This window comes from Lagopus leucura, unplaced genomic scaffold (genome assembly GCF_019238085.1).
Source record: "Lagopus leucura isolate 7727_CA_CO unplaced genomic scaffold, USGS_WTPT01 Super-Scaffold_100001, whole genome shotgun sequence".
In the NCBI taxonomy this organism is placed as follows: domain Eukaryota; kingdom Metazoa; phylum Chordata; class Aves; order Galliformes; family Phasianidae; genus Lagopus; species Lagopus leucura.
In genome coordinates, this window is record NW_024962262.1 from 15,062,118 (window position 1) to 15,089,064 (window position 26,947).

At 37.6% G+C, this 26,947-nt stretch overlaps 1 protein-coding gene across 4 annotated transcripts in view; it reads right to left on the bottom strand.

Annotated features, from left to right (window-relative positions):
- Positions 1-600: 600 nt before the first annotated feature.
- Positions 601-26,947, bottom strand: part of NAA16 (N-alpha-acetyltransferase 16, NatA auxiliary subunit) — a 63,880-nt gene continuing 37,533 nt past the window's right edge. For 2 of the 4 annotated variants that reach the window (XM_042868551.1, XM_042868552.1), the window contains 11 exons: positions 12,668-12,740; positions 12,251-12,420; positions 11,684-11,836; positions 9,658-9,786; positions 8,907-9,120; positions 6,737-6,930; positions 5,934-6,042; positions 5,295-5,393; positions 3,760-3,903; positions 2,586-2,683; positions 601-2,360 (listed from right to left, as the gene is read on the bottom strand). In XM_042868551.1, coding sequence (XP_042724485.1) covers positions 2,160-2,360; positions 2,586-2,683; positions 3,760-3,903; positions 5,295-5,393; positions 5,934-6,042; positions 6,737-6,930; positions 8,907-9,120; positions 9,658-9,786; positions 11,684-11,836; positions 12,251-12,420; positions 12,668-12,740 — 1,584 coding nt within the window. In that variant the 3' untranslated portion in view covers positions 601-2,159. Of the gene's footprint in view, positions 2,361-2,585; positions 2,684-3,759; positions 3,904-5,294; positions 5,394-5,933; positions 6,043-6,736; positions 6,931-8,906; positions 9,121-9,657; positions 9,787-11,683; positions 11,837-12,250; positions 12,421-12,667; positions 12,741-26,947 lie in introns of those variants that run through there. The other 2 variants (XM_042868553.1, XM_042868554.1) reach the window with 2 other exon arrangements.

The window sequence follows — 26,947 nt, forward strand, 5'->3', positions numbered from 1 at the left end:
TCAGGATTCTCAGAACAGGACCCACAATTCTGGAAGTCCAGAAGTCAAGACTATCAGTTTTCTCATGCAATAAACTGATAAAAGAGAAGCCAAGTATTTTTGAGTTTGATCTGCAAAAAATGCAAGCTTAACAGATGCTGGAGGACTGGAATAGCAGCCTTACCTTCCCATCCATACTGCTGCAGCTTTCTTTTGAAGATCTGAATTACATTTCTAGCACCGTGTCATCATGCTAAGACAGGAAGGACTGCACCAACGTCTCCACTGTATGCAGGCTCATAGATGGTGCCAGGGGTCAGCTGAGCCAAAACAACTCCATCATGGTTAGTTACCATTCCCTGCCTGAAACACAAGCTGCTCAACAGCAAACAGCATGGGGAATACATAACATAAAGATGTCCTGCTGCATTTCTAAGGGTAGCATATTGCCATATATGAATTATACACCAATATGATAAATACAGCCATTACTTTTCAACTATTTCGAGAGTTTGGGTTAAACCAGTGAATATGCAACTGAAAAGAAAACAAATTAACAAATGTGTGATGGGCTGATGTTTGATGTCCATAAATACACAAGAATTCCAAAGCAAAGGCAAGTGTGTACAAAATAATTTATTACAGCATAACATATGTTGGCAATATTTTACAGTGAGTCTTCCATTCAACAGTTTTGAATCTAAATAGATGACACACAAAAGAGAATTTTAATTAGAACAGTTTATTTGTCTTAATAAAATCCCCTCTTCGTGAATTCATATTTGCCTTAGAGGGGCTAGTTAATATTACTGAAATTATTTACACTGCAGTGGAATAAAAACAAAACTGACTGAATGATTCCATTACAGTTTCCAGAAAATGAATTTTCTGTACAAGCCACAGTATAGTTATATTTTGATAGCAGTTCTTTATAGAATGTAAAGCTGTCATATGTAGCCATTTTGTCCAGCATTATGCTTTAAATAGGTATATGAGATTCAAACTTCCATTTTCATGTCGTGTATTTAATAGTTAATGCACCAGAATAAAGAAAAAGATTCATTGTGATTTGTAGTCATCCTCTTCGTGCTCCCTTGAACAGCTTTTAAATATAAAACACACTCCTCACATACTGCTTGCTTTGCAGCACCTACAGCAATAGTGTTTAGGCAGGAGAAGTGCTGATATATTGGCCATAAATTCACAACTAAGACTTTTAATGGAGGTAATACAGTAAACTTAGCAGTGAATTTGTAGGATGTAGAGGGGAACTGCATCCCCCTTTACTGTACCTTATGCATTTACCCAATATTGGAGCAGCTTTTTTAACTTAAGTGTCAGTAAGTGAACAGATGGGGAGAAATCAGAAGCGAGAGAAAGAAGGGGAAGATGGAACAACAACAATAAAAAACCAAAACAGACAACAGTATTAAATTCATTGCATTTTCAGGGAGTTGCTTGAGAATACTCAAACAGAAAACGTTAAACTGATCATAAACTTAAGAAATAATAGTTATGGAACACAAGGCAGATAGAATACAGTTTTCAAAAACCCTTAGTTTTCATACAAACCTAATCTTCATATCCATCAACACCGGTTCCATGAGACACACACCTTACAAAAACATGCAAACCGCCAACGTCCACTGTGCTTCAAAAGAAACCAAACTGAGCAAAGGTTAAAAAATAAAACGTAAAAAAAAATAAAATCCCAAGAATAAGAGTAGAAGATGAAGAGGGTCATTCAAGCAGCACTTCTGCCTTAATCTGCTAAAGATGCTCAAAAGATCATTTCTTAACAGGATATGATCACATTCATATGTATATGCAATGACACTCGTGAAAGCAGTCTAACATCCATCATTTTCCTTTTTGTGAGGGAGGGCTGATGGATTATTAAAAGACTTAAAACTGTACAAGTATAAACATGAAAAATGCTGATTAAAGATCATGTTTACATAAATATTGGCAGTTTTTGTTGGGAGGAAAAAAAAGTAACTAACAGGATACTCCATTTCATTAAGCTAACCAAATATTTCATTTTAGACCTGTTAAAGATATTAAAATGCAACCTGGAAAAGTAACCCTGATCCGTATCCAGCCAGCATGTAATGACAGTCAGAGTTTTGTATGTGTGTGTGGGTATGTAGGCACACACACACGGGCTTGCATATGCTACTTCATATTTCATTAGACAGTAAGTCGTGGTTAATGGCTGTATGATTCACAGATGCAATGCTGCTATCATCTTCGTTTGTGGCAGGCATAAAGGCAGATGTAAAAGGAAACAGTTTATGACAGGCTGCTTGATATTCTTCACATTGAGTGTGGCAACTTCCAAAACTGCCGTCAAGCAGTGCCTCAAAAACCTTGGTTAATGTCTACAGAAAGAAAAGGAACAGTTAATAACTGTTAATGCCTTTACATTTTACTAATCTGAACAAACACAGGTATTGCGTTGGTATTTAGATATAATTAACTTTTTCCAAAGTTCAAAAACCTCACTCCTCTGAACGTTAATTTATCGTGACAAATAAAGCATGTATATTATCATTCAGTTAAGTACACATTATTTTACACACTTCTCTCAATACTGCATTTTTTACCTTCACATTTTTGTCTCTCATGTTTTTATCCAATCTAGTAGCCACAGCAATTGCTTTTTCTTGCCTCGATTTGTCCAGAAAATACATCATTTTTGCACCTTATCAGAAAAAAAAAAAAAAAAAAGAAAGCACAACATTGAGATAATAGCATTAGTAAATGCAATGCTGCATATACAGACACACTCAATCCTGTAGAATTACTGGGACAAAATAAACATATTTCCATAATAACACGCAAAGAGAAAGTAGAACCTGGAAAACATCCAGTAAGATGCCTAACAAGATGAAAAGATTAGAACACCACATCTGAAAGAATCAGGAGCAAACATCTGCTGAGATACCTGTACCTGACTTCCCAACACCTGAACCTGCTCAAAGGGAAAAGGGTGCTAGTATTTCTCTCAAGATGCTGTTCTGAAACAGAGCTCTTCTAAGTTTGGGATGACTTACACCCAAACTCCTCCTCTAAGCCAGGCCATTGGTTCTCTGGAGCTAACTTTCTCCAGTGAACCCTGGCAGAACTTGGATAACTTTTGCAAACTAAATGAGATCAGTACTGGAAACTGAAGAAAAAAAAAAATAATAAGTTTTCTCAAATCCAGCAGCTGTTCATAACTTTTCTACAGAAGTAATATGAATTTGTCATATTTGCATGTTTTCACTGTTGCCTAGTGAGCAGAAAAAGAAGTTTGTCCTTCTATTTTGATTCACGCTATTGCTACTTGACAAAGTTGTGACAATATCCCGAGACATTCCAGTTGAATAGAAAAGAGGAGGAAAAGCACTGCTTTTGCCATGTAAGATTTTTATGATTACATTTGCTAGACGTTCTTCTTTTGCTTTATATTTTCTAATTATTTCAACATTAAAAGCTGAAACAGAAGAGATGACGTTGCTTCCATGCTTAAGCTATCAAATCCACTACAGGTGTTCTGCTATTAGACTTCAGAGAGGTAAGCAGCAGGTTCCTTATGCATCTAATGCACAAAGTGAGTAAGTTGTGTGGGTTTTGTTTTTTTTTTTTATTTCCTTTAAGAGGTACAAGCAGGCAGAGAAAAAAAGTAAACAGGCAAGTTTCTGTCTCTTTCCAACCGATGTATAATGAAGAAACTGACTGGTAACATGAATCACTGAAATCAACATGTTTGCAAAAGCACTGGAAAGTTAAACAAACCTGAAAGTTGGTGCTGAATGGAGGTAGCATTGTGTTTGAGAAACTCCTCATTAAAACTTTCCAAATTTTTATTGACAAAGATTTTCTGCATTTCTTGAGTTAGGACCTTGCTCACAATTTCTGGGAGGTTACTGTGGTCAGATACTGGAAAGGGGCAGGGTAAGAGGGAGAGGTGGGAAAAAAAAACACTTTCAGACAACTGTAGAAAACAATGTGAAACAACAAACATCACTGCAAAACTTTCTTTTCTAATTCACAAATTTGTGCCCAGAAACAAATCTCAGATCAACAGTATTGTAAGTCAGCACTTCAGTATACAGAAAACAAATCTGTCAGAATGATTACATTTTGAAACATGTTTGTTGCAAACACATACATGTTCTGATGAAAACATATGCTACTAGTCAGAGTGACTTTCAATCACCTATCTGTGAATGAAGTCAGCAAGAAATATTCAACCAGTTTGTCTTTACAGTCTTATGTACAGTTTATCATCCTAGAACATTTAAGACTTCACATTAAAGTCTGATAAGCTGATATATATGACAAAAGAAAACACTTGGTTTGTCAGTGCTTCTTCTGGGGAGATCTCATTGTGGCCTTCCAATATTTGAAGGGAGTGTATGAACAGGAGGATGAAAGACTGTTTACAAGGGTGGATAGTGATGGGACGAAGGGGAATGGCTTTAAACAGAGACAGGGGAGGTTTAGGTTGGATATTAGGAGGAAGTTTTTCACCCAGAGGGTGGTGATGCACTGGGATAGACTGCCCAAGGAGGTTGTGGATGCCCCATCCCTGCAGGCATTCAAGGCCAGGCTGGATGTGGCTCTGGGCAGCCTGGTCTGCTGGTTGGCGACCCTGCACATAGCAGGGGGTTCAAACCAGATGATCATTGTGGTCCTTTTCAACCCAGGCCATTCTATGATTCTGTGATTTAAGAAATTTATAAACTCTATAGTGCTTGTTCAGTTTCTATTCTTCATAATTTTTTTTTTACATTATTTATTAATAGGCTTCTAAAAATCAAAGTAGTTGCACGTAAAAAGAAAAACATGCATTTGCACAATTTCATTTTAGCTCTATAAATGCATTACAGATGCATTTATATATGAATTACTCATACAAGCTCTCTGCTACGTGTATTTTCTGCTACCTAACACACAAAGCTCACAGCACATACTTCAGTAAGAATCTCTCTCTCATATTTGATACTTGCTTTGTTAAAACATTTAGGAATTTCAAGGGACTCTGGAACACCTACTTCTCTGTGAAATCTAACCAGTGACTTACTGGGTCCACCTGCTGGATTAATGCAGGAAGAAGTACATAAAATTCATGTATATTTTACCCTGCATAGCACAACCTGTGCTTTCTTAGGTATTGCCTAGAAAAACAAACCATTCATTTTTGTCTTGACTTCAGTTTGTGTTTCAAGAGTATATTTACACATGACAAAAACATGTATTTATGTATTCATTCACATTACCTCCTATATCCTTATACATACATATGTACGTACTTCCTATACACATACCAGCTTTAGAGAATTTAATCAAGCACTCATGAAGCCATGGATTATTACTGTTGATAGCAAAAGCTCTTTTGACAGACTGTAACATTAACAGAAACTTTCCTGTGGGAAGGGAAGAAAAACAAAACCACGTTGAGATTAAAATCATGCAACTTCTTCTAGTTCTCTGTGTTAGCTACTGTTTTATTTAGTAAATCTGGTAAAAACATTAGAAATATCAAGGTCTACAGAGAAATCAGAAAGATTTACTTTTTACACTTAACCTTCTTAAGGATACAGAAATTCCTAAAGATCAAACTGACAAAACTGATAATGCTTCTGTTTGGTTTTGTGTTCCCCTAAAGATTACACTACAGATATATTCCTATAGCATTCATCAGGGTATGCTAACACTTATTTTCCTCTTAGCATTTTGCATTGTATATGCCCCACGATTTCTGGATATCACATATCCCTGCTTCAGTCAGTTAAGGAATTATCTGTTTCGGGATATTTTAGACAACAGTCAACAGGGGAATTGGACCAGATGGCCCTCAGAGGTTCCATCCAACTCTAAGGATTCTGTGATTCTGTAACAGTCAAATAACACAGGTCACAGTGAAGAATTAAAAATCTGTAGAGCAAAAATAAGTGATACTTTACCTTTTCTAAAGTATATTTCAAATGCTAATAAATGGGTGTCTATGTTATCTCCAATAAGATTCTTAAGTGGAATAAGGAATTTAATGGCTTCTTCTAATGGATTTTCTGCCTGTTAACAAACACACAATGAGAGTAAAGAATACAAATAAAGGTCTGACACAATCTACCAATAATAGTTTGTTCTTCAGAGCATTTAAACAATCAGAGGCCAAAGGTGAAGTGTTCAAGCACTATTCAAACAAAATTCAGAAAGCTAAGATTTCAAAGTGTGTACTCATGACTTCATACTGACAAAGGCAACAGCAGTGCTAACTCTGGCACCACTCATGTAGTGCAATAGGTTATGGTCTAAGTTAGCAGTTAAAAAGAAAATATGACCACCTCAGGCAAAAAGTTTAAGCTTCTGAAGTTACTTTGATAAAGGGAAATTCTTCGTGCTTAAGGAAATACTGGCTTTGTTTTCATACTCTGTGGACTGCAATCATTTCTGTTAACTTCTTTATTTTCGCTGTATGAAAACTAACAGGGCTTTGGGCAAGAATCATCTTTTTGTTCAGAATCTTATGGAAGATGGCTTACTTTTGGAAGAATCAAGATTTAAAGCCATAATATAAACATAGAACTTCAATTTATCAGAAAAAAATTATCATTCTTCAGTATAAGTAGCCTATAAATAAAAGGTATCTTTGCACACAGAAATTGATGGACTAATTTAGGAAAACTGTATCAATCTGTATCAATCAATCTGTATTATAGGTTTGTTAAGGTAATAACCCAAAGGTAACAAAGGACACCATGCTAACCCTTTCCAGTTTTTCAGGAACTAGTTCTTCCCTAGGTCCACTAGTTTCCTCTTCCTCTTCATCTCGCTTTTTCTTTTGATTCTTTTGCTGTCTCTCTCTTTCTGCATGCTTTCTTTCCTCTTCAAGTTTTGCTTTCTTCTGTGCTCTTCTTTGCTTGCTAAGCATCTTCTTCAGTTCTTTGGCTGAGAGATTTTCTACAGATTAAGTAACAAACACAGTAATTGTTTCATTAAGATGTGTGTCTCAATCAGCCCTCAGGAATGCCACTATGCTCTTCCATCCATTTCGATGTACTTTTATTTGCCAGGGTATCATATCACTGCAGCATCCAACTTTACTACTGGGTTACAACACAACACTTGATCTTGTTTATTTACCCTATGAAAATTGTTAAAAAAAAGCCTCAGCTACTTGAAAGATTAACTACAGGAAGTTGTTAAATCCACGTGACAGATTTTGTCATAGAAAATGAATAATGACTTTGAAAGGTAATACTGAGCTCACGTGTTGACTCTGGCTCAGCTTCTTTCCAACTTTCTGACTAAAGCATCCTGACTGATTTGCATTTCAACTTAAAACAAGCCTGCTACCTTTCATTAACATGCCTGATCCATATACAGCCTTGATAACAGCCTTCGTTTTCTACATATCATCATTATAGCTAAATGGATGCAAGCAACCAGTGTAGTTTCGAGGTAAAATTTCTGGTATGTGTTAAATACTGCCATTATAGGAGACTTCATGCTGTTTGATGGGTTCAGATTTATAAATGAAGAATACACAAAAAGCATGATTTCCTACAGGCTCATACAGAAGTGAGAAGCCTTCACTCTTCCCCACTCCCACTTCAGCTGGAATTACACTCATTTCCACTTGGCCTTCTGTCATATTTCACAGACAACATGATTTGCACAAATAATGTGGCAAGGAAAGAAGAACAAGCTACTGAGGGACATGCATGTTTTTTGTGGCAATGGCATCACATCTACTGGGCCCATCCTGGGGCCAGCCACCATTAAGATGGTGGAGCAAGGAGAAAAATGTTTTATCCCTTCTTTTCTTCCCCTGTGGATAAGTCTACTAAATTGCAACACGAATATTAACTACATGACTTCACAATCTTCCTCACTTTAATTTTCATTAAATACTGCTATATTATATACAGAATCAAAATTAAAGGCAGAATGGAAAATGATGCAAGTTGAACTGTGCTGTGAGGTGTGACTCTTTCTGTGTGTGCTTCATACATATAAATAAAGAGGGAAAGAACTCATTCACCTCAGTAAAAGGTAAGACTCAATAAAAGGCAACATGAAAGGCTTTTGGGTTTAACTCAACATTGTTTGTTTTTTTTTTTTTTTTAATTTCCATGCCAAATATCCTCCCCTTTGCAAAAAGCTAAGTATTAATTAAATCTCTTCTGTCTACTACTGCAGAGTTGACACTTATAAAGACTTCACAGAAGAACAAGCAACTATTTTCTTAAGATAAAAAAAAAATCCTCATAAATCACTTGTCATTGAATACTCATGCCATATTCAATATTCATGCCATGCACAACTGATTTCCGAAGGGAATCTGCATTCTCTTTACAGACTAGTTTCAAATGAATTCACAAGTGTATTGCTTGTGCTAATACACACTTGTCCATGTATTTTTTGGCCCCAAAATTACATGAAAAATGATACATGTAACGCAATGCTAACTAGTATCACTATAATGTAATACTACCAAATCTATAAAGATTAAATACATGTTAAAATATAATTCTTACAGCAAGTCAGACTGCTTTCCCACCATATCTACCCATTATGTTTCATAATTCACCAGTTATTGGCACTTATCTTTTGTTTAAATGTATAAATGGCTGAATTCAATTTGATTTTCCTCTTATGGTTCTGAAATACTACTCCTCTCTCAAATACTCTAGCTGCAGCTAGGTTCATTCACACACTGGTTTTACAATATGATGTGGGGAGAATAGAGGGGGAAAAAAAAAGCTGTACTATGTTATCTATGATTTCTTTCCAGTTACTGATCAAATAATAAGCAACAGAAATGGAACAAGGCATTTATGTAACAACTCACTGATTCTATAGCACATAACTTATATAGCTTAAAAAGCTTTTACTTTTCATACACATATGAGCCTCCGTTATAGTCTAGATACCTGAATTCACTTCTTGTTCTTTGCTTTCATTGGTAAGAGGATTATCATGAAGCTTCAAGTAGATTTCAATTGCTGATCGAGCAGCTTTGAAGTAGAAGGCATGTTTCCTGAGCACATCTTCTAATCTCAAAAGGTCTACATAGGCACGAAGAGTCATCTTTCTCATGCAGTATGTGTGGAAGTCAAATTGATCATCCGTTATCTCAAAAAAATGCTTCAAGGAGGGGAAAAAAAGGAAACCAAGTCTAAGGCATTTCCCTGGCTTACTCTATTTTTAATATAAATGGAGATAAAATTATAACTGATACTACAGGCATTATTTAACAAGCATAGAACTATTCTTATAATACTGACCATCCAAGAGAATCTGTCAGTAGGAAGAATAAACCCAGGAAAATCTCATTTTGTTTGCAAAAACTATAATGATAATGTTCAAAGGCTTAGGCACTCTTTAAAAGCCAATTGAAATATGATTGCTCTTATTAAAAAACAATTAGCAAAAAGACAGCGTGAAGTTAGTGCAGAAGTAGTAGGTAAGAGACAACATACAATACTGAATCCTTTTCACTATTCCACAATAGTTTTACACATAACAGATAACAGATGCCATCCTTAGCTATTACAATAAATCACCAAGAATTAACCTGCTTTAGAAACTTTTAGAAAACTTGTATGCAAAGAAAATTGTGCTGTTTACAGCTGCAAATATCTTTATTAACAGGAATAAAATAAAGTGTTTTTACCTACTTACCCTTTCTACTTCGTGACACTTTTTCAAGGCTTCACCGTACTTCCCTAGCCTTTGATAAGCTGCAGCACATTCAGTCTGGAACCACATACACTGCATCTCATTTAGGTTTTCCATAGCAGAAGTCCCTTCCTGAAATAGGTGCTATTATCACTTTTTGCCATTAGAGTTTACCATCTTTTTTCAAACATGACTAGAACTTGTTTGTTAGCCCGACAAAACCTATTTGGATTCATACTTCATGCTTTTTCATGGGAAGCATTCTTTATATATTTAATATTCAAGATCGAGAACAAACTGGAAGCACAATCCAAATATCAAGAATTCCAGTCACTGAAATCAAAACATTCTACGACAACACAAAGAAAATCCCATTCAATTCATTATGTTTAAATATTTAGGAACAGATCTATCCTATCTTACTACTGGTATCTACTCACTTCTTGCCCTTGCCTTCACACAATCATATACAGTGACTTCACAGAATGCCAGAATGGCTTGGGTTGAAGGGTCCTGTAAGACCTAGTTTAAATCCTCTTGCTGTGGACAGGGTTGCATCCCATTATATCTAGCTAACCAGGGCTTTATCCAACCTAGTTTTGAATGCATCCAAGGATGGGGAATCCACAACTTCTCTAGGCAACTCGTCCCAGTTCTTCATCCCATTCTCAGTGAAAAATTTCATCCTAATATAACATTTAATCTAAATCTCCCTTTTTTTCTTTTTTTTTCTAAATTTTAGAACTACTCCCCATTGTCCTACTGGTATCAGACCATGTAAGAAGTCAGTCTCCTCCCTGTTCATAAGCTCCCTTTCAATTCTAGGAGGCTGCAACTGAGTCTGTCTTCATAGGAGAGGTGCTCTGATCCTCTCAATCACCTCTGTGGCTCTCCTCTGGAACTGCTCCAACATCTCCATATCTTTCTTGTGCTGGGGACCCCAGGCCTGAATGCAGTACTCCAGGGGGTTCCTCACAAAGGCAGACTGGAGGGAGACAACTCGTCCCATCATCCTGCTGGCCACCCCTCTTTTGATGCAGTTCAGGATACAGTTGGCTTTTTGGGCTGCAAGTGCACAATGTTTGTATCAAGTTTATCACCATAAGAACTCCCAAGTCCTTGAGAGCACCTTTGCAGGGAAGGAATTCTCTCAGTCTGTACACAACTGGGATTACTGCGACTCACGTGCAACACCTTGCTCATGGCCTTGTTGAACCTCATTAGGTTCACGTGGGCCCACTTTTCAAGCTTGGATCTCATCCCTTATATCAAGAGCATCACTCAGCTTAGTGTTGTCAAGCTTGCAGAGAGTGTACTCAATCCCACTGAGCTTTAGCAGTCGAATTTCAAATGGCTCCCAAAAACACCGAGGAAGCTTGGATTCACATTCAGGTTTTTTCACACTTAAGAAGAATTAAAGAGCCTAACTTACATACGTGTTTTAGGAAACCCCACCAAGTAGCTGTCTTTCACAGTCAGTTACACAAATAATATGGAAACCCAGACTTGATGAACCTGAATTTTATATAAATATAAAAAACTATTACCACATTTAAACTGTTTGCCCTGCTTTTTATAAATGGAACTGCCTTATAAAACTGTAGTCTGTAGCACTAGTTTCAATGAAATGTTCAAGTCCAAATTACATCTATGTAATATAATTGAGCCATAATGAATGTAGTAGCTTGCACATTCCTGTGCAGTTAGCTCAAATTATATTATTGGCAAATGGCAGATTTTGCAAACAAGGTATTCACTGGGGGCATTTTCAGAGAGGTACTTCAGAAGTATGTCACTACAGAAGTACTTCTGGACAAGTACCTCTGAATAACCGTTCTCTCAAAATTTACTGGCTCTTGACAGTTATTTATCACTAAGTGCAAGCTATGACACGCATTATTTTAAAAATGGACACTTGAAAAAAGATAACTTCCTGATCTTAGTAAAAAATTAAGACTTACATTAGCAAAGTTAAACAAGAACTGCCAAAACCAAACAAAACCTCCCTTCATTACAACAGGAAACTTACCCTAGTGAATTTAGAACACATCTCTTCTGCATCCTTCACCATATTGGCTCGCAGCATGTATTTAGCACATTTAGAATTGATAAATCTGTCAGCAGTATCCAAAGATTGTGCTTCATCCATCCATTTGGCAGCTTCCTTCAGGTTACCTACATGCTGTTGCAAGAAAGTAGTTATGGAGAAATTAAATAACTAAATTTCAAGATAAACTTTATATTGACCAACTCTTGAAATCTACAATTACTGGCATCTCTCTTTCAGAAGTAACAGAGACAATATTCCTCTGCTTGTCCCCCCTCATTCTCAACCACATTTATAAATATTTTTTAAGAACATCAACGATTTGCTTTAAGCTGCGACTCACTTCCGCAAATCTAAGCAGAGAAGAGGGGTTTTCATTTTCTGACTGACTGCACAGTGCACAAGGAGAAACCTACATGAAAGTCAATACTCACTGTGCTATCCACACACTCACACCAGTTTCATGGGACTTCTTTGCTTTTCTTTTTTTCTTTCTTTTTTTTTTAATTTAAAAGCTGTATACTCAACATGTCCAAATTCACTTTTTACCTTGTAAATTTTTGCTTTTAAGTAGAATAGTTCTATTAATGTTGGAGTGCTTGCAATTGCAGCATTAATGTAATCCAAGGCCAAAGAACACTGGCCAAGTTTGTCAAAGTGCTGTGCCAGGAAATACCGAACCCAGAGCAGCGTCGTTGGGGGCTCTCTCTCTCCATTTTCTGGAACAAAACAGAAAAGGTTTCATTAACCAATTAAGACTGAACACAGCATGTGAAAAACATACAAAAAAAAAACAAATCGTAGCAAATTTATCAAGTATTTCCTATAATGCTTTCATTTAATAAACATTAATTTATTACATCCTTCTCTTGCAAAATAAGTTTCAGCGTTACAACAATTCTTCTTAGCTGCCGTAAACAGTAATTACATCATCATTAAGACAAGAATCAATACATAGAAACTTACCACATGGACCAAAAAGGTCACATGTTCTCAAAGAGGCTTCGTAACCAGTAACAAGTTCTTGGATTGTAGAGACCTGCATATAAAAATAGCAACTTAACTTCAGCTTTACTGTTGTTTATATGTACATTAACACACTGAAAAAACACCTGGGCAAAATTTGAGAAGCTATTCTAAAATAATTTCTCAACTAAAAAAAAAAAATACTGTAGATATCATCACATAACTTAATTTCACTTTCAGAAAGTATCTTTGATCACGTTTTAACTGGGGATATTGCAGAAAGCAGGTGTAATCTTTGGCAGCATATTTACAGGGGTAGTGTATGTGATCAGTATCCTTCACAAGTTACACTTTAAAAATTGTATTTATTAAGAGCCAACTGAAACAAGGTGCTTTGGAAAAGGATGGGCACAATAATGAAGATAAGGGCCAGGCTGTTTTAGTTTTCTAGCAAATGATAGGTACTACTGAAGAACTATTATTTTATTAATAAGAAGGCATTGCTGCTTGGAATACTGAGGGCATCCCTTTATCTGTACCCTCTAAAGATTGATTAAGGCAAACACCTTCTGAAACCATACCTTGTTCACAGTATCATTACTCATTCCAGAGCTAAAGACTCAAAGTTCAGTTTTAGTTTTAGTCTCGCACTACTAAACATTGAAATGTACAAGTGTCAGTATCTATCTTATTTATATTATCTTTTCATGACAAACAACTATTCCAGAAGCAAATCCATGGCTTACAAGTGTCACTTTGGATTTTTAAGCTTTTTATCATTCAGCCTGTTTTGTTGCAACATCTGAGACGTGCCTGCCACACTTAGTGAGCAGATAAAGCCTCTTAATGAAACAAGAACAGTACTAACAAAGGAAGAACTATTACCCATGTTTGTATACCCAAAATGCTGAAGGGAAAATGAGATCTTGAAAAATGAGATCTGGCTGTAAACATAATAGGATAACAGCTACATTAACCAATCAAGTCAAACTTACAGGTTGTAAAAACCAAAATCAAGAGGTAAAAAAGACGAAAAATAAGACGATCCTACATTAAAAATATGTGGTTACAAGAGTAAAATGTGGAGAGAGCAGAATTACAGAAGTAGGATTTGTCAAAGCACCACTTCATGATGCAGTTGGGGAGGAGCAGGAAGGGGAGAGAAATCAACTTTGTTCCAGAAGACCAAAGCAGCACCATAAGCAAGAAATGGTGTTTGAAAGAGCAGAGGTGTCAGGCTCAAGTCACATGCAGCCAATGTAAATGTCTCAAAAAACATAATAAAATGTATAAGCAGATCTAAGTTCTAGAAAACTCCGGGCAAACCTCATGAGAGTTTTCTGGTAACAAAATCTCATAAAATACAATAAAACATTACATTTGGCCAGCCATTAAGTGGAAATCTGTGCCATGCATTATATAATTTTCCTTTAGGCAGAGCAAGAGAGGACTATCACACACAGGAACAACGATATGGGGATGAAAAATGCAATGTTAGGGCTACAGTAGCTTAAATTTTATTTTCTTATTATTTTTTCTTCACATTAAGTTGAATGAAATGACAAATAGAAGTAAAGAGGAACACGTTAAGGAAAGATTTTTAAGAGGCAAACATATAGAACAAAGGTGAGGTGATGTATGCAATGGGAGATGATAAAACAACCCACTACAAATAGCAAATACTTAAATTACTAATGCAAAACATTAGTTTTTCAAATAAAACTAAACCGTTTTCTACGGTTCATTACTAAAAAAGTCAGATTACTAAATTAATTGCATATCCTCTTATTGCAGCAGCCAGGTAAGACAGTTTAATAGACTTCTGTTTCAACAAAAATCTTCAAAAGATTAACTCTATTTCATTCTTCAATGAAGTAACTGTAAGAAAAGGAACTGAATGTAATTACCAGTACAAATAACACAGTTTCAGTTACTGCCACTGTAAGTCAGTACAAACTTATTAGCACTTCTAGTGCACAGATCAGAAGCTGCTTCAGGCAGTTTCAGAAGCAACCCAGACATTTCACATTTGGCACTGGCTTGCATCCCTGTCATTTGAATTCCTTAGAACATGCTTTACTCTACTGTTCTCAAGAGATTTTCTCCTTTTGTATTTCTAGAATTATACATCTTTTTTGCTTCTACAAAAGTTTTGTTACTTGATAAATGTTACTTAGCTGTGAGTTAGCATGCTTATGTAGGAGATTCCTCAAGCACACACTCTCAGGTATATTACAAGAGAGAGAACTGGGAAATGCCTTCTGCATGCTTAGGTCGAAGATTGAATTATTCAGTGATTTTAATGAGGTTAACTTTGTCTTCTCCTTCAAGCAGCTGCACACTCCACTGCAATCAAGTAGCAAGTAGCAGCTTTAAGAAGATGCTGCCTTCCTAGAGACAAGTCCAATCTTGCCTCTGTGTCAAATGCACAAGCATCTGAAATTTCAGTGTTTCAAATAGAATGTGATGGATGCTACAATTCTGAGACCCCACAACAGGGCCAGAAATTTCTACACATGGGAAGGCTCTGGCTAGACCATTCAAATATTGTCATGAAGTGCTAAAGAAGGAAAAATTAACCAACAATTCTTCAGCTTCCAGTCGTTGATCCAGCATGGCTTAAGAATTTGCTCTATTTTTCCACCTCAGCAGTTACAGCAGAAAGGCTTGCTTAAAAAAGCTTCACGAGAATCTCTCCTACTCTTGGACTCACCTGCCTCAAGAAACTCAAATTACGCTGTAAGAAAAAGACGAGTTTCTCTATTCAAATAGAATTCTGTAGCAGTACTTCACATTGAAGAAGAGCCAGAAGTGTGGGCGCTTCTCATTCCTTATCTACAAGAACAAACATGCACCCACTGCCTTCAAGGCACTCAACTCAGATGAATTGCATAAAACCTTAAGTAGCAAGAAAAACAGTAGGAATTTCCAGGAATCAGAATTGTCTTAGCATTACCAAGCATTTTTCAAATAGTTAGCAGCCCGAAAGGTCAAACACTGCATTCTGGCACAAGTATTGTATTTCCAAGCAGAAATTCCTTTCACGTCAGAGGCAGGCGTTACACAGATTAGGGTTTCTGAACACTGGTACAGAGACAATTTAAGTCAACTGTAAGCCCTCACGAGGAAGGGGATAGGCTGCTGCCTATCAAAATGAGGGAGTAACTTAAAGAATAATCTTCCCCAATACTGACAAAGCACTCTGCTTTAGCAAGAAGATTTCCACTGCAGAAGGACCTGCGAAAGAGGGAAAAGGGGAGGTAGAAACGGATAGAGAAACAAATTGTGGAATTGTTCATCATCATCATAGGATGAAGACAGTCTTCTTTGCTTGAAATGAACTAGGACGTTTCCCAAGACAGAACCTCACAATTTGGCTCGTATGTCAAACTGTGACAACTCCTTATGACTTAAGATGTCAACATGAGTGGTTTTCATCACCAGAAAGGTTGTTTTTCACAGCTCATTCTGAAGACCCACAGAGGGAGGACTGCATAATCAACTAACAAGAACCACATTCTTGTATCTTGCATTTTGTTTTAATGTGAAAGATATATATAAGAAAGAAACATGCATCATATTCAAAGACTATGTTATCTGTGAACTTGGAGTTCTGGAAATCTGTCCTGTAAACTTGGAATTGATCGACTTTTCCTCTTACAAAGGTCTCCATAGCAGTTTCTACTTCCTAAAACAAACAAACAAAAAAATGCAAGCAACCCTTGTTGCTTTTGTTGTTGTTGTTTGGGTTTTTTTAGTCAGCAATAGAAACAGATCCTGAACAGCCACAGGACCTTGCCATCTAAAAAGAAAACTTCTCTTCAATCATAGGGCTACTTAAAACCAGCTCCAAGAAATGTGGAAACTCCGTCTTACTAGCAGAAGTATACCCCAAAGCTGAATAAAGTAAACTCCTTGTTGTCACCTCCAAATGAAGCTGAATTTTCAAGGTATTTCCCATTACCAACACTGCATATGGTAGCACTTGAAAAAAAGTGTTGAAAAAAGGCTGTGAGTAAAATATGTCAGAGTATAACTGGGTTTGATGCTACTTTTCCAACACAGCAGAAGAGGTATGCACTCAACTTGCTAAGTATACTGATGCCTATGTGAAAAACCAAAAAAGTTGCATCTTTCAAAGTATGTAAAACCATCTGCAAGTTGTTCAGCTACAGAGTACTCAAAGGTTGAAACCACTGTAGTGCAAAACTTCAAAACAGACCTCACCATCTACAAAAGCTGGGATAACTAAAGACCAAAGGGCAAGCTAGCTTTGCAACAGTAGCACTGGCATTTTCCTTGGGCCAAAGGAAAGTTATGTTGGCATTAACAAATACCTGCAGCCAAATTTATGGGAGTACTTTCATACATACTTTAATCTTCCACAAGACAGAAAGTATCCGCTGTGTAGCCTGAAGCAATACTCTAAATTCTCGTGGGAAATGGAGGAACAATAGAGAGAAACTACATCAAAACTTCCAAGTCTTTCTACAATGAGATAAAGTGTTTATAGCATGCAGAAACAGTATCAGTGTACCTTGAAAAATATTTCAGAAATTAGTACCTATGAAGTTTAGGCAAAAACAGAAAGCAGCTGCTAACAAGGCTTTGGATGACTGCTTTTTGAACAGGCCTTGTGGCTGGTCTGTGGTGTACAAATAAAAGCTGAGCTAAACCACCTCGTTCTTGAGTTGTCGCTTTTATCAGTCCATCTTTGAGATGGTGGTGATTATTTACACATGTAAACAAAAACCAGTCAAAACTATGGAACTGAAAACTGAGGAGTTTAACCACAAAATAATGAAAGGGAATACAGTGAAGCGTGGTTTGTAGCTTTTATTTTGACGCTATGTACCATTCTGAACAGCTTTCTTTAGATACAACTTGCACTAAAAAAAAGCTCTGATACGAAGAAGAACATCTTCTAAAGTGACATTTCTTGAAAATTCATTTCTAAACTCCATTTGCTCACAGCAGCATATTCATGGCCTGAATGAAAATCGTTACTTGATTTGTGATGGACAGAAGAGACATACAGATTGGAAGGAGCATGCATCCTCTCCTGTAAGTTCCTAAAGGTAATTGAAAGGAGAATCCTGGGTTTAAAGCCAGCCAGACTGTACCCAAAAGGTAAATTCCCAACCCAGAGTCTCCCCTCTACAGATACATAGTCATAGATCTGAACATTCAGGCCTCCAAAATATTGAAGAATGAAAATATTTCAAAGCAGCAGATGATACCCAGCACAGATACATCATGTGAGTAATAGTATTTCAGTCCAAGGGATGCTGAACATACCTTACTGGAGAGATATACTGGAGAGTGAATACTGTGATTCTGTGATACTGGAGTGATACACAGAGATTAAAGAAGCTTCAAATAAAGAAGCTACTATTAAACTGAGAAAACAACAAAGAACTCAATTAACAAAACAGAACAGGTCCACAGACAAAAAACCAAAGGTTTTGGTAAAGCTAACAAAGACAAGAAGCATCTTCATCTATAGCCAAGAAGTGGTTGGCATGAACTGAAATGTGCTTTTCATCAGGGCAGCAAAGAACAGAGCATGCCAAATATGAGCCAGCTGGCACACAGGCACTGTACAAAAGGTCTGAGTTCAGGCTCTTATGGTGTATCCATACAGAAAGATGTACATAGGCAGCTACTTGAATAAGAAATTCCATTTCCTGTGGCTTACTACTATAAATTCGTCTAAAGGAATATCCAAGATGAGAGCATGTATAAGTTCACAGAGAAACCAAAAAATGATTTCAGCAAGAGCCACAGCGCTTGATTTTTTTTTAATACCTTCTATAAAAGCAGTAAAGAATCCACATTTACCAGTGCAAAAAGGAAAGGTATGGGGTATGCACATAAATGAGCATCTCCAGTTATATCCAAGGCAGCTACACACTGACTGCACTACTCGCAACCAACTTGCTTTGACTCTCTTGAAAAGTTTCTGTTCCATACCTTGTTACATATAAAATTGACAAGCTCCTTTGAAGCTGAGGAACAGTAACTGGTATAAGATCAGTTTCACATTAAACAAAAACTTGAAGATGACTATACGAGGGTGAGCCATGAATTTAAAGTGCCTCAAATCTAAGAGAATAAAAATTAAAACTAAATGTAAGGATTTGTTTTAAAGCAACACTCTTTGAATACCTTTCTTACACTGTCACGGCATCTGAATAACAGTGCTGCTGTTAAGGTACCTTTTGGAATGGAAAAATGCAGGACTCAGCAGCACTTGAAAATGAACTCATAAATTCCATATTGCTGGGAAAATTCTGTAACAACTGAGTCTTTTTCATTAAAACTTCTATTTGTTAACAAAATCAAACATGAGGTGGGGTGGCCAGCAGGGACGGGGAAATGATTGTGCCCCTCTACTCTGCTCTTGTGAGGCCCCATCTGGAATACTGCGTCCAGGTCTGGAACCCCCAGTACAAGAAAGAGCTATTGGAGAGGGTCCAGAGGAGAGCCACAAAGATGATCAGGGGGCTGGAGCACCTCCCCTACAAAGACAGGCTGAGGGAGCTGGGCTTGTTCAGCCTGGAGAAAAGAAGGCTGTGGGGTGACCTCATTGCAGCCTTTCAGTACTTAAAGGGAGCCTACAAACAGGAAGGGAATCAACTCTTTGGAAGGGTAGATAACAGCAGGGCAAGGGGAAATGGTTTTAAGTTGAGGGAGGGAAGATTTAGGTTGGATGACAGGGGGAAATTCTTTACAGAGAGAGTGGTGAGGTGCTGGAACAGGCTGCCCAGAGAGGTTGTGGATGCCCTGTCCCTGGAGGTGTTCAAGGCCAGGTTGGATGGGGCCCTGGGCAGCCTGGTCTGGTATTAAATGTGGAGGTTGGTGGCCCTGCATGTGGCAAGGGGGGTTGGAGACTCACGATCCTTGAGGTCCCTTCCAACCCTGGCCATTCTGTGATTCTGTGATGACTAGGTTATTTACATTGTTTCAAATTCAACTGCACATCTAGCTATTATTATTTATAGTTTAACTTGCCTCAAAAACCTCGTACTAACTTCAAAGAAAATTATCCAACATGAACAGGTTTAAGAGTACTCATGCTCACTAAAATGGGAGCATCCTATTCTGGCACTACCTGAAACAGTTTATTTCCTCTCCTCTCCATTTATTTTAAAATTTCCCTTATTTAGCATATACTGATACTGCAGAAGTAATGTCTTCCACTATGAACGTACCAGATATTAACCAGATTCTGAGCGAGTCCACATACCAGATTTCGACTCCTATAATTTTAACTCAGCCATCTTACTTTTCTATCTACAGTTAAACTGGCAGTCAGCAGAAACATGGAAGCATTCCTTGGTTGACTGGACCTTCATCTCAGAGTTACTTCATCTTAAAATGTAGAGAGATTCAGAGCAAAACTAACATTTTTCTTACACAAACCACCAATAGTTCAGAGGGCAACTACAAAAATGGTTGCAACTCGTTTAACTCCTTTAGCTCGCTATATCAAGGAGGGAAGGTGCTGTCTTTCTTGTAAGAGGTAAAGAAAAATCTTTAGATTTTTCTAAAGACTGTTGTTTCTGATTTCTGACTGTCCTGTTTCTTCCAGCCACACATTCTCTCATCCAGTATTTCCTCACAGTCTCCATGTTTTAAGCTGCCCTGAAAAAGGGCACATGTGCTCTAATGTCGAGCTTCAGTGGAATCAACGCACCTGCAACACAATCGAAGCAAACCTTGATGTTGACTAATTGAAGACCTTTACTCTTGGGATTTTTATCTCGTGGATATAGAAATCAATGTGTGTGGAGAACTAAGGAGCACTTCTGAATAAAGCTCAAGTACAAAGAGAATGACTGTTGTGGGAAGGGGGGTGTCAGTACTTCAAAATCTCCTGTGAGGAACAGTAAGGAATAAGGCTGTTTGTAGTCATTTGTGATACAGACAGTAGTTTACAGAGTATGAAAGCAGCTACATCTCATGTCTTCTCACACTCTTAAGGTAATTAGCTTCCAGCAGAACAATTCTGTCAAGGGCCACAGCTACAATAGCCACGAATAGTAGCTTAGCATGAAAAACAGAACTCAATCTGTTGTGGGCACTCCTAAACACAAATTTTTGTTTCTTGACTATGCAAGAGACTACAGCTTCATCTCAATACAGCACACACTGTGTCAACTGTGTAAGTTGACAGGCACTCAAATCAGCATATGTAGTTTAAATTATTTAAAAACTAAAAGCCTGACAGATAAAAGTTTAATAAGACTCCATAGTATATAGCAGGCTTTTGAAAATGAAGTCTAGGGTAATAGAAAACTTGAGAATTGACCACTTAGCTTAAACTTTTCTTTTAAAACTTCAGAAACTGAAGCACCAGACAGAGTAAAAAACTGTAAAAGTGCTTACAGTATAAAACAGCCTTGCAACTGAGCAGCAGGTCTGCTACACCAGCAAAAAGAATAAGACATCCATATCAAAATACTTAACATACATGCTGTATCATACTGAAACGTTCTTCTTGTAAACGTTCCTTGGTTCCTTCAAATTTCTCACTCGCATATCAGTTCTTCAAAAGGTTATTGCAAAAAACCTTACAAATACTGAAAACACAACTCAATACTACTCCAAAAATATCAGCCATCCACAAAAATCCCATCTTATTCACATTTATAGACGTGCTTTATTTGTATATTCCAAAGTTCTAGTGGAAAACAGAGTACCCTGGTTAGAGGGGGGAAAAAACCCACAAAGGCACAAGTTTGTTTATGCAGAATGGTGCTGCCCTTTCATTATAGTCTTCTGTCTGCCATGCCTATAACTGACTCTTTTTATTCAGTTATCTACAGTTCCCATCATTTTTAACCATTGACTAAGTAATAGAGACAACAAATTCACTTTGATATGCAAGTTACCTTTATGGTGTACTTATCAATCAGTGATACAGAAATTCAGTATTTTGTGGCAAGATCAAGAAAATCAAATGAATAAATAATTTCCAGAAGCAGCACAAGTATGTTTTAAATGATATTCTTCTGAAGTAAAATGAACTATCTTTTCTAGAAATAAGTACAGTTCCTCAAAGCTTGCTATCAACAACAGCCCTGCTATACAGAAACATCTCCCTCAAAGCACGTGAACTTCATTTATTTTAACCATGCAGTAGGATCTTTCTAATGGGAATAGTTAATTTTCACATCTTTGATCCAACCATCCTAGAGAGATTGACACTGCAGAAATGGTTTGATTGCTTAGAAACATAAAGCTAAACAGTAAAAACAAAGAAAAACAAACATGAGAACAAATTGAAATAAACTGCTGCTTCCACAAACACCTGAGCAGTTCCTTCAACAAAAACAAACAAACAAACAAACAAAACACAATTAAAGGACCTGGGCAGCATGAACAAGTGGGAATAGGAACCACTCTGTTCACAAGTCTGGGTCCTTACATGAATCAAATCCCTCAGCAGCAGTACCTGCTGGAGTCACAAAAACTCTGTGCTTGTTACTCTCTCTATCAGCATACAGAACATGCAGTGATCACAGTATTTTCTAGGATAGAGCTCACATTAATTAAAAAACCAAGATGAAGATGACAAAGTTTGGGAGTTGTGTTACCATCTTCTCAAAGAACAGGTTGGTTTAGGGTAAAAGACAGTTTTCTCTTTAACTACATGTCACTGCATACTGTACTACAAAGTACTGCATAACTTCTGTAAGTAAATGCCATTGCCACTGTAGAAAGCAAAAGTTACTTAGCATAGTGAGTATGAGTTAGAGATAAAAGTCAAAGGCACTGGACACCCAAGTCCACTCATCTCCATAACACAGAATCTAATTTAATTGCTGAAAACCTAGGATATGGTATTTGTCAAGCCTTGCAGAGAACTGCTCCGCTGAGCATCCCAACAGCTGTTGTGTATTAACACAATTAACACACCACACAATGATCCATTGCAATACTGTACCAATCATTCCTGCTGTATACATTACAAACACCAGCAGGTTTGCCCAAGCAAATTGTCTTCATCTGCAGGCAACTCACAGTAAGCATGAGCTATTTGACCTGGGGAACAATTCCTGGGATAGTTATGACTCAGGGCCAAAAAGATGATCAAAGAGCTGGAGTACCACTCCTATGAAGAAAGGTTGAGGCACTTAGGCCCGTTTAGCTTGGAGAAAAGAAAGCTACGAGGAGACCTCACTGTGGTCTTCCAGTACTTGAAAGGCACAAGCAGGAAGAGACCAATTTTTTTTACACACTCTCATAGTGACTGAACAAGGAGGGGATGGCTTTAAACTGAAACAGATGAGATTTTGGTTAGATGTGAGGAAGAAAGGATCAGGTTGCCCAGAGAAGCTATGGAAGTGTACAAAGCCAGGTTGGATGGGACCTTGAGCTGGCTGATCTAGTGGGGGTCAATCCTACCCATGGCAGAGGGGTTGGAGCTAGATATCTTTAATCTAAACCATTATATGATATGATTTTAATGAGATCACTGGAATTTTACTGGCATCTCTCCTCCACTTTTCCTTCAATACAATGAAAGCAAATTCAGCATCGGTGAACAACTCCATCAACAAAGCGGCTAATTGACTGATTTCTAACAAGTGCAGAACATCTTTATACAGCTCCTTACCTAAAAGAACAGGAAGATAATAACTGATAAAACATCAAATGCACAATTATTACACTGTCTGTTAGAATGTGCACTGTGGAAAATCACAGAAATAAAATGGGATGCTATATATGCCATTTTGAGGATTCCAAAATCCAGAATGATGAATGGAGGACTGTACTGAAACAACGAGGAGGTTCCTTTCTATCAATAGCACCCTCAGCCTAACCAGATCACACACTTGAATAAGCAACCTACTCTTCTGTAAAGTGCCTACCCTGCAGCAGTAGTTACAGATGCTTCACTTGCCATGTGGCAAACCATGCATGTTCTCACATTTAACCTAACACTAATGCAAATCTGCAGCTATTCACCTGTATTTGAAGTGAACCCATTTCTAAAAAAGCAGGTTCTGTGGAAAATGCTTATTTAACTCTTCATGAATGATCTGAGAACGGAGAAGCAAGAAACATTAGGAACTGACTGGGAGCTTTGCTGACAAACAGATATAAAACCACTAAGATTCCAAATCACAACATGCCAATTGGTTACCTCAATGCTCCTGCCTACATGCATTCAAGGCACGCCCATCTTTCTTTTACACTTTTGCACTGTTTACTCTAAGATCTTAATGTTGCCAGGCTTGTGTAAAAAGCATTAACCCCAGTACTGAAGTACAGTTCATGGAGTAGCTTGCACTCCAGCAAGTCAAAAGCTACAAGCTGATCTTAAACTTGAAGGTAAGACTCTGTACAGAAGTACTTACACAGAACTATTAAGGCTAGAGAGGACCTCTGCAGACCACCCAGTCCATCTCCTCCCTTTACAGAACAGGGCCAGCTGAAGTCAGTTACTCAGGGCTAGGTCCAGTCACATTCTGACTGTCACCAGGGACAAGGGACTCTCTCACTCTGTTCATTGACAGTTGTCATGAACCGGTGAGCTCAGAGCTACACCCAGCACTCCAGATGCATCTCATGAAGGGACTGAGCAGGATTGGCCTCCCTCAACATCGTGGTGCTTTTCCCCAGGCAGCTCAAGGTGCTGTTGGCCTTCTTTGTCACAGGGGCATGCCACTGGGTTACATTCAGTTTGCTATCTGAACCTCTATGTCCTTTCCTGCAAAGCTGCTTTCCAGGGTGAATAACCACTTCAGTAATTTCTACTGAAACACGTGTATAGGTGAACTACACTATTTTGATTAAACCAAATACTTGTGAAAAGATTAACTGAGTGAAATAATGTAAAGAAACGTGTTGTATCCTTTACTATAAACTATGTAAAGAATTCTGTGTATAGTTTTAGTATTCCTGGAAATATCAGAGTAGCAAAAAACACTCTCTGCCTTTAACATCCTTTGTTTAGACATCGCATCCAGTGATGCATCAGGCAAAAGGATTTGAAACAACAGTTCAAACAAAAAAATTCAATTAAGGATTTGAACAAGGCATTATTCTGCCCAAGGTGTACATAAGATGTAAGCACTATATCCTTAACTATATCCTTTCTTATTGCCTCATCATGATTGCATGCTTTAGAAATGTTTGCACTGACTCCAACGCATTAAAAAATATTTCATTAATCTCCACAGAGATTGTCAACAGATGTTCAGTGAGAAGCCAGAAACTAAATGCAAAAACACCTTTAGACCTGTTACAATCCAGGTAAGAAAAACGCTGTTTCTAAATCTCAGCATGCAAATTAAAGCATCTTCTTGACTTACAATATCTGAAGCATGATCCTAAGATGCACTTAATGTACATACTTAACCTAGTGACTTATTCCTTTCTGTACTGAGTCATGTAGTAAAGATTCCAGTGTCATAACAAACAGGTTTCAAAGCGCCAGAGTTGGATGTCAAAAATCCAAGGCAACAACTTACCATCTCCTGAGATATAAAAAAATAAATAAATCTCAGCCTAACACAGGTTTTGCATATTTCTATACTAGATTTGAGAAACAATGGTGCAATGGCTACGGATACAGGCACGCAATTGACAGCAACATGAACTGCTTCCTATGCTTCCTGGTCAGATGAGTTCTAAGTGGTAATGTGGATGTCTTAGCTGGGCTTAGATGACAAAGCCACCATGCCTTTGTGCAATTTGAAGTCTGTGCTGCTGTGATCCCTGTCTTGATTCAACAACTCTGGCACGCTGTTTGTGTATTCACCTGTAATATTTACTGTCCTTCACAAACCTAGCGAGAACACGCAGAAAAGTGATCACACTAATGCAAAGGATTTGTTTGCAGATGGATTGACCCTGAAGCAGCTCAGTGAGCTGTGTACTGATGTGAAGAGAAAGAAAATTGCATGACCAAAGGGGCAGTTGAGCAAGCAGCTGTAAAATGATGTTCTGTTACTTAGACAAGGTGGGTAACAATTATGAAGGTATACAAGGTATAGTTATTGACTTAAAGAAAACACAGCTTGACTGAATTTCTTCCATCTTCAATAACTTACAGTATTATTACTGTAAATAAGGTGACTAGCAGATAAAAACAAAAACCATCTACTGCACACTGAGACATCAAGATTTTACACTTCTGAAGCATATGAACTTATCTGAGGTGTGCCAAAATTGATGCAAGTTCCTACACTACAACAGTGTCATCACAGCCCACCCCCACCTTGATCCCTTAAAAAGTAAAACAATGATAACAAAATAAACAAACCCAGAAAAAACACTTTTTTCCCCTTCCTTTAAAGAAAAAAAAAAAAAAGCTTTGTAAACAGTTGAATGGATGAAGTCTGGCTTCCTATGTTTTAACCTGCATACTCCAGGCTGTTCCTTAAAATTGTTACAGCCTGAAAAGACAGCAGCATTTAGTACTTGCTTTGAGCAGCCTGCTGAGTGCTAACTCATGACTTACTTTAGGAATTCATACTTACTGCCCTTCTAACAGAATAAGCATCCTTGAATCACACTTCTGGTCTCTCTAGAGCAACTCAAAGAGTACAGCAGACAGTACTAGGAAGGATTTACCTCTGCTATGAAGAAAGATTGGGGGAAGGCTTGTTTAGCTTAGAGAAGAGAAAGCTCCAGGAAGACCTCATTGTGGCCTTCCAACATTTGAAGGGAGCATATAAACAAGAGGGGGAATGACTGTTTACAAGGGTGAATAGCAATAGGACAAGGGAGAAGATTTTTAAATTAAGAAAGAAAGGGGAGGTTTAGGTTAGATACTAGGAGGAAGTTTTGCACTCAGAGGGTGGCATTCAAGGCCAGGCTGGATGTGGCTCTGGGCAGCCTGGTCCAGTGGTTGGCAACTCTGCCCATAGCAGGGGGATTGAAATTAGATAATCTTTGAGGTTCTTTTCAACCGAGGCCATTCTATGATTTTGTCAATCAATTCTCAGAACATGAATGTAGTGTTTGGGGAACTTGTAAATTAAAAATTACTTGCGTATTCTTGGATTTGGTTACTCACTTGTTCAGCACTTACCTTTAAGCCTTCAGTTACTCAAAGAATCTTTGATCAATAAAAACTAAAATACTAAAACACCACTAATTGATCATCAGTCAAACATTATAAATGAACATTTGAACTTTAACTCTGTAAGCAGCCCCCCCAGAAAGTGGGAATTTCTACTGTTTTCTGATATTATTTCCATAACTGCCACAAATACAGCAAATCTGTTTTAGATCTTTATAACAACGTGTCTGTTGGAAACT